This window comes from Zingiber officinale, chromosome 4B (genome assembly GCF_018446385.1).
Source record: "Zingiber officinale cultivar Zhangliang chromosome 4B, Zo_v1.1, whole genome shotgun sequence".
Taxonomy (NCBI): Eukaryota; Viridiplantae; Streptophyta; class Magnoliopsida; order Zingiberales; family Zingiberaceae; genus Zingiber; species Zingiber officinale.
Genome location: NC_055993.1, coordinates 12562381 through 12569849, shown reverse-complemented (window position 1 = coordinate 12569849; position 7469 = coordinate 12562381). Strand labels below are relative to the sequence as shown.

Sequence of the window (7469 nt, the reverse complement as noted above, 5' to 3'; positions counted from 1 at the left end):
TTGACTCAGTTTGATTATCTTAATAAATAAATTTGAATACTATAAAATTTTGTTAGATATCAATGGCTGGTTTTGTCTATAGCATGATCATTTGAAAAAATATAGAGAAAAATAGGGAAAATAATCCATACTATTGGAATAATTTCTCTTTGGTCGGTGAATACGTATTTCTATGATCAATTTAATAGGTGTTTTTTACCGTTCATATTCTGGATTGAGTTTATCTTTTTAGTAATAGTATAAATTAGATTGTAGACATATAAAAGTAAGGAGAGTAAGCCAGTAAGGTAGTTCTTACTTTTATAAGAGTAGTTTAATGTCTTATTTTTATTAAAATCTGAAGTCATTACAATAAGCTAGATGCCAGTTGTCCTTTTATCCCGTAATAAATATGATCATTTTGATCGAAAATGTGATTTTAAAAACACATATATTCAATTAAAGACAATTTTTTTATGGAAAACAAAAGGAAAAATAAAAAACAAGTTCCATCTTTCCTTCGATTTAGCGATACAGAACTCACTCCCTCTTATTCATATAGTAACCGGTTAATTTCGCCGGCTAAGAAGCAAGGCGTTCACCGGCGCCAACTGCCCCGCGCTCTTTCCGACGCCAACTTCCCCGCGCTCTTTCCGGCGGCGGCAGCGAGGCCGTCCCTCCTCTCGCACGAAGGACACATGGAGGCGGTGACTGTCGCCACCTTCAGCAGATGCATCATCTCCTTCTTCAGCCGCCGGTTCTCCTCGCACAGCCTCTCGCAGTACCTTTTCAAGCACTGGTAGTCAAACTCCATCTGCCTCGTCTTCGTCCTGAATCAAAATCCAACCTTTCAATCAATTTCGCCCACAGAATCTGTTTTTCCCTTCCAAATCAATCGAAACAGGGGGACAAGAAAATGAATTGGGCATCGCACCTGGCTCTCCTGTTCTGGAACCACACCTCCACTTGCCGTGGTTGAATTCTTAGCCGATCGGCCAAGTCCTGCTTTTGTGACTGCAATCACAAACCATTTAAACAGCAATTACAAACTCAAATTCAATCATATAAAAAACTTTTTTAACACGTTTTATTACCGTATTAACCGTGTCGCGTTCGCTGTAGCTTTGCTCCAGCAGGAAGACTTGCTCTTTTGTCAGCTTAAGCTTTTTTTTGGGGCCGAGAAACTCCTCGCTGCTGCAATTGCTGGTTTCTTTTCCTCCGATCGCTACATTTTCCACTTCTTTTGAATGATTCGGAAACAGAGCATCAAACTGAAGCGTAGTGGTAGTGCGATTACTAGTACTTTTCTTCGATCCATATCCGCTGATTCCAAGTGCAAGGCTCATGTTGCATTCTTCCAGTTCTTCTTCCATGAACTGAAACAGGGGAGATGGATATATTGATGGCCTGGTTACTCCTGGAAGGAGAAGACAAGGGACGGGAGGATTTTATAGAGTGGAGGAGGAAGAAATGAAAAAGGGAAGTTTTTTCTCTTTTTTTTTTGTGTGTGGTTTAATGGGGCTAGTGAAGGAATTTTAAGTACGAGATTTATTTGGAATGCGGGAATCAATCTTTGAATAAATCATTATGTCATTACATAAATTTCCTGCAGTTTCCTTACAAAACAATCCTTCAGAAATAGTGCAGCACAAGTGACAAAGAAGCTCCGTTTGCCCTCGAGCAGTTTCTCGCGCTGCAAAAAATTAATCTCATTAATGAGGATTTGAAAAACTGTAGCATTTTGATCGACTTTAAGATGATCTCTTTCTTTTTTGTTTTCTTTAAAAGAAAATTGCTTGCGACTTGCAGAGCAAGATTCTAGACTATTGAGAACAGTGATACTCATTAATGGTTGAATGCTTTCACCAGTAGTTTTCATCCTCGTGCCATATCTTGTATTATTATTATTTTTCATCTTCTTCTCCTCAAGGATTAAGCAATCCGTAGATCAATCAAAGGCATGATTTATATACATCGCCAAAGAGATATTAAAAAAAAAACAAACACACCGAGTGATCTTGTTTGTTCTCTCATTGATCGTCACTAAGAAAAAAGAAAGAAAGGAAAAAAGGTACACTTAATTAACGACAAACTTTGGTACGATCATTCGAATTCTTTTGCACGGGGGAAGCGGAAGGAAGAGCGATTCGAGATCCTCCGGCACCGGGTGGTACTTCTTGAAGCCTATCACCAATTTACTCTTCCTCTTCCACGGCTTCCTCGGCGCCGGCGGGCACACCGGGACCCCCGAGCGTTTCGCTTTCTCCGGCGACGCTTCCGTTATCTCCAGCTCCAAGCCCATGAAGGACTACTTGGGAAATCTGCAGAAGAAGTGAGGAATCAAGAAGAGGAGTTATAATAAGAAGGAAGGTGTGGTGGTGGTGGAATTAATGAAGAGGTAGGCCACTAGGGGGGAGATGAGGATGGAAGTGAAGCAGAGCAGGAGCAAGCATGGAGGAGACACTGGCAATGGAGGTGATGATGATGGATGAGGTCGAGCTTTAAATAAGAAAGAACAAAAATGATTACAACGCCCCACTTCCATGTCTCAGAGAGAACGTAAATGATTAATCGCTAAGAAACGTAGAGGAGGAGGAAGAAGAGAAAGCTTCCAAAATCGCAGTGACATGAAAATACTAATGCAAATTAGTTGTAGTGGTTGTACAAATCATCAAAAAAAACTCAACCTAGAAGATGGAGACAAAGAAACAAATAAATGCAGCTAATTAAGAAGAGTAATGGCGATTTCCGAGCCTGTCTTGTTGTGGATATGGCTTCGGATGAGCATGTCTTGATGCGAGGAGACATGTCTGGATGGGGCGATGTAATTAGATTGATTCCGGTGTTGGTTTTATTCTGCTGATTGTTTTTTTTAAACAATTATTTATTGAAGAGTAGGGATAAAATAGCTTACATTTTTCATGCATTTACAAGCATTTTTAAAGAGAAAAACCGAAAAAGCACCTGCTCCACTGAAAATCCCGCACTGGTATGTCGTCATTGATGATGGACCAGAGTTTTTCCTTTTTTTATTTTATTTTAGTTTATTTATTTATTCTTTTTTATTCTTGTTTATTTTATTAAAAAAACGATAAATGGAAGGAACATGAGCTTCAATTGATAACCTGGGTTATCAGTTTTATGATCTAATGGATTCGTCGAATACACTAAATAACATGATGGCTTTTGATGCGTAACACGTGCCACGCTATTATTCGCCGCCGCGATGGGAACGCTGTTGCCTGCTCGATTCGCTTCCTGTGCTCGTCGCCCATCCCCCAGCATGCTCCGCCGCCCGCCTTTCCGCCCTCCTCCGACCATCAGCATGAGCGTGTCCCCGGAATCGGCTCCCCGAGAGCCCGCTCCCGCTTCTACTGATGGCGATGACGGCCCAGCGAAAGGCGACGTGGTGGTGCAGTAGTGGGCCTCCGCCGTGACCTGATCGACACTTGGCCTCTCGGCAGCGTCGTCACCCAGGGCTGCCACGTGCGGTGGCCGCAGACTGGTCCCACCGCCAACACCCCGACGTCCTCGGTGCTGTTCCGACGACAACCTCGACTCCATGCACAAGGTCTGTTTGACGAAATGCGGTAATGAAATAGATGTGTGCTTTTGCACAAGGCGTGTTCGACAAAATGCCGAAGTGAGGCCTGGCTTCCAGTACTCTGCATGCCTATTTGTGCAAAAATCCCTTAAGAAATATTCCTCAGATTGCCAGAGGATGAGCTACACTGATGTTGATGAAATCACAATCACCAAGAAGAGGAATGATCCGTTCAAGATGCGGACGATAGAAGAGAGAGAAAAAAAAAGGGTTAAAATAGAGGAATGGTGTTTTGCTCAACCACTTCGATGTTCAAGTTAGTCTCCGACAACGGAGAATAGAGAAGATGAACAAGATGATGAATGAGGGGTGTGTATGTGCGTTGTGACCTAAAGATCACGGATTCGAATCTTGAAAATAACTTCTTGGAAAAAGCAAGGTAAAACTTCGTACAATAAATCCTTCTCGAGAGCCCACATGACGAAAGTTTCGTGCACCGGATTGTTCTTTTTTTATTAACTATATATCATGTCATAATATTGGGAATGTCACATTGTCGTATTTTCCTACATTATGCAGTCACATCGCTCATATCATGTATCAGTATAATCATACTACTCCATGCTCTCTGACAACCCACATGCTATATCATTTATGATGTCAGCCCATGAAATAGGGATCCATTGGGCCTAGGGTCTAGCCCATTAAGCAAAAGAGAGAGTCAAAGTAGGGAGATCAAACTAAAGAAATCGAGAGAAGTGGAGCCTCTGTAGTCGGATCGACAAGGTCGAATGGGTTAGGGCAGGGTGTTGAGTCGAGAGAGTTGAGCCCCTAAAGTCAGACGGACTGACTTGAGGAATTAGGGAGTTGTGCTAACTAACCTAAGCAGGTTAACGGGGGAGCTGGGCTCCTTGGAGTCAGGCAGACTGATTGGAGGAATAAGGTTGAGCTGACTAAGGGGGCAAGTTGTTAGGGGAGCTAGGTCTCTTGAAGTTCGGTAGACTAACAGGAGGAATTAGGTTGAGCTGACTAAACGACGTAGACTGTTGGGGAGTTGGGCCCCTTAAAGTCAGGTGAGCCAATGGAGGAGTCGGGCGGACTAATTGAAGAATCGGAGGAGCTAAGCCCCTGGAGTCGGATGGATTTATTTGAAGGAGTCAGGGAGCTGATCCGATCAACCCCTCTTTGACTTTGACTTCCACCTTGGCAAGACCTTTGACCAACCCAAGTACATGTGGAAACCTCTGATTAATCTCCGTATCATAAGTCTTCCTCGAGTCTAGTCAAAGGAGATGAAAGGCTAATTGACTGGATTATTGTGTCAAGGCAAAATGAAGTATGTTCGGCAACAATTATTTCAAAGCTATTATCACCCGTAAAAGAAGACACATGACAAATCCCAAGTGTGATCTAGGCATCACTCTGCATTAATGTAGCTATACACAATTAATGTGGACAATGCGAGATCAATCTCAATTTTTGAGTCAGGGCATTCCTTGATGGTACTTTTTTAAGGTTGTGTCCATCAATGCGACGTGACTATATGAATATATCAAAATATAAGTCGAATTTTAATGATTACTTGGATTGTGTTGATCAACATGCTTGATCTGACAGCTGGAGATTAGTACCATCATTTTTATTCTCAGATATGATGGTCGTTGTTGAGCCAGTGAAGGCATATTAGGTCGAAAAAAGAGCAATGTTGTTGATATCATTTTCATTTGTTTCTTCCTCCATCATTCTTCTTCTTCTTCACCTTCAAGCTTCCTATATCCAACACCATTGTAAGTTCCAATTGCCTACCTTGAGTTCTTCTTCATCGTTCCTTTTGGGTCATTTATTGTCCTTAGGCTCCTAGATTTAGGCAAACTTTCCCCCACTGGCTGGTGAATCCCCCTGCCACCCTTTCTTTTACCTCCATTGAATCAAACTTCAATGGGGACGACTTAGACTAGATGCGGATGCCGTATGAGATCCCAGCCAACCATTGTATCATAATTATGAGTCCTAAGGATTGTCCCAATCATCCACCGCCTAGTTTCATCACTTGCTTCTGAGGTCACCTAGTGAACGGGCTCCAATTTCCCGTCCCAACCTTCTTTCCTGATGTTTATTGATACTTCCATATTCCACTATCCCAATTAGGTCCAATTCTTTCCAACTATTGTGTGGAGTAGTCATAGTCTTTCGCTTATATCGAATCACCTTGACCCGCCCCCTCCCCGTGACTCTTCTATTACTTCTTTTATCCAAAGAAAATGGAAGACGAGGTATTCTACTTTACCGCCAGGTCAGGGTGTAATTTTCTAAAAAAAAAACTAACCATGTCTCATAAAGGATGAAAACCTCAATTTTTCCGAAACAAGCCTCCTACTCCCATGTCTGACCCATCGAGTGGCAAGCACGATTGCCTTGACCTTCACCTACGAAGAATTACAAGTTGGAGCCCACCTACTGAAGTCTCTTTAGAAGCTGGCTGATCTCGAGTTCGATAACAATCAGTTGCTTATGGAGGGTTTGCGTTTCCGATTTAGACTGAGCCTAATTTCCTCTGAACTTCAAATGTCTTTTGGTAAGAACTTTTTGGTTAGTTTTGTAATTTCTTACTAAAAGCTTCTTTGCTTATGTAGCTTGCACCAAGTTAAACGCTACCCTCAACAACTTCTTGACGCTGACCGAGGTTGTCCCTTCTGGTGAGTCGAGTCGGAGACACCTTGAGAATGAGCAGAAAAGGCGTTGATCTTCGAGGGTCCCGACTGAACCCAAGTGGTCGGCTGTAGTCCTGACGTCAATTTTTTCTCCCCCCCCGCGGGGCCCAAGGTGACTATCAGGCAAGATTTGCTGATCGGCCTGAGTTGTCCTCACATCAAGGGATGAGTGGGAGCTCACCCCCTGCTCTCCAAGATGAGCCTCAAGGACCAAAGGCCCCTCAAACTTCCAACTTCGACGTCGAACTCACCTTACGCCATATGCATTACCTGTGATGTGGGTGGATACTAAGATGGAGTCGGAGTGAAAATCTTTCTTATCCTTGATTCATTCAGTGGTGATGGACTCCACCGGGTAAGGGCTCAATTTCGCTTTGTCACGATGAGACAATTCTTTTGGTTACTGTATTTAATACATATTCCATGTTGCAACTATGGGCAGAGATGATGTTGCTCGATAATTCATTTCCTGAGTTCTTTCAATCTCATTAAGCATTGCAGGCCCGCCTGGCCGAGTTAAAGGCTCAACAGACCCCTCCCAATCAAGTGTTAGCTGCATCCCATCGAGTACCAGAATCGGTGAAGGCGGAGATGGAGCGGCTGAAGTATATAATCTCGGACAAAGTAGAAAAGCTGTATCTAATGTTGTTGGATCATAACAAGGTGATGGATAAGGTGAAGTCTCTCCAAAGTTGGTTAGATGATTTTGAGGTCTGTAATAAAAAATTAAGGAAATGACAATGGAAGGCTTCAGCTGCATTGGAGGAGTTAAAGGCCAAGTCTAAAGCTTGGAAAATTGAGTTGCAGTTAGCTAAAGTTGAATCAGAGAAGAGGAAAGCCGAGTTCGAGACATCGAAGGTGGAGTTGGAGGCCGCTAAAGCAGAAGTGGAGGTGACCTAGGCAAAGTCTAAGGCTAGGGAAGCCTCAAAGATAGGGCTGGGCTGCAAGTTGTCCTAGAGACTCAGTCAACTAGAGAATACGGAGACTATACGGAGACTGAGCTCTAAGGATATCTAACCAAGGAAGAAGAGCACTAGACAACCAAGAGAAATAAATTTCTATGCTCGCAAGAATTTTATAATATATTCAATGGTTGCATTATGAAAATGCTCCAATATGGAGTGGGCAAGGTTGTGAAGCAACTACAAGAGACCAAGCATATATCTGCCAACCTGCCTTTGCACACTATTAGTTTGAGAAAAATTCTCTAGGACATCTCTGAGGAGGACCTTGCC

General features: G+C 42.8%; 1 protein-coding gene across 1 annotated transcript; it reads right to left on the bottom strand.

Moving 5' to 3' along the window:
• Positions 1 to 373: 373 nt before the first annotated feature.
• On the bottom strand, positions 374 to 1456 carry LOC121974737 (homeobox-leucine zipper protein HOX11-like). The gene is made up of 3 exons (XM_042525929.1): positions 1074 to 1456; positions 914 to 993; positions 374 to 809 (listed from the first exon to the last, which is right to left on the bottom strand). The coding sequence occupies exons 1-3, from the start codon at positions 1350 to 1352 to the stop codon at positions 578 to 580; spliced, it is 591 nt and encodes a 196-aa protein (XP_042381863.1). The 5' UTR covers positions 1353 to 1456; the 3' UTR covers positions 374 to 577.
• Between the last annotated feature and the right edge of the window lie 6013 nt (positions 1457 to 7469).

What these genes read in the sequence shown, in the direction of transcription:
- LOC121974737 (XM_042525929.1), bottom strand. Translation starts at nt 1,352, where the DNA reads ATGGAAGAAGAACTGGAAGAATGCAACATGAGCCTTGCACTTGGAATC. An exon ending in AACGCGACACGGTTAATACG is followed by an intron (nt 994 to 1,073) that starts GTAATAAAACGT and finishes TTGTGATTGCAG; the next exon opens with TCACAAAAGCAGGACTTGGC. An exon ending in TTCCAGAACAGGAGAGCCAG is followed by an intron (nt 810 to 913) that starts GTGCGATGCCCA and finishes ATTTTGATTCAG; the next exon opens with GACGAAGACGAGGCAGATGG.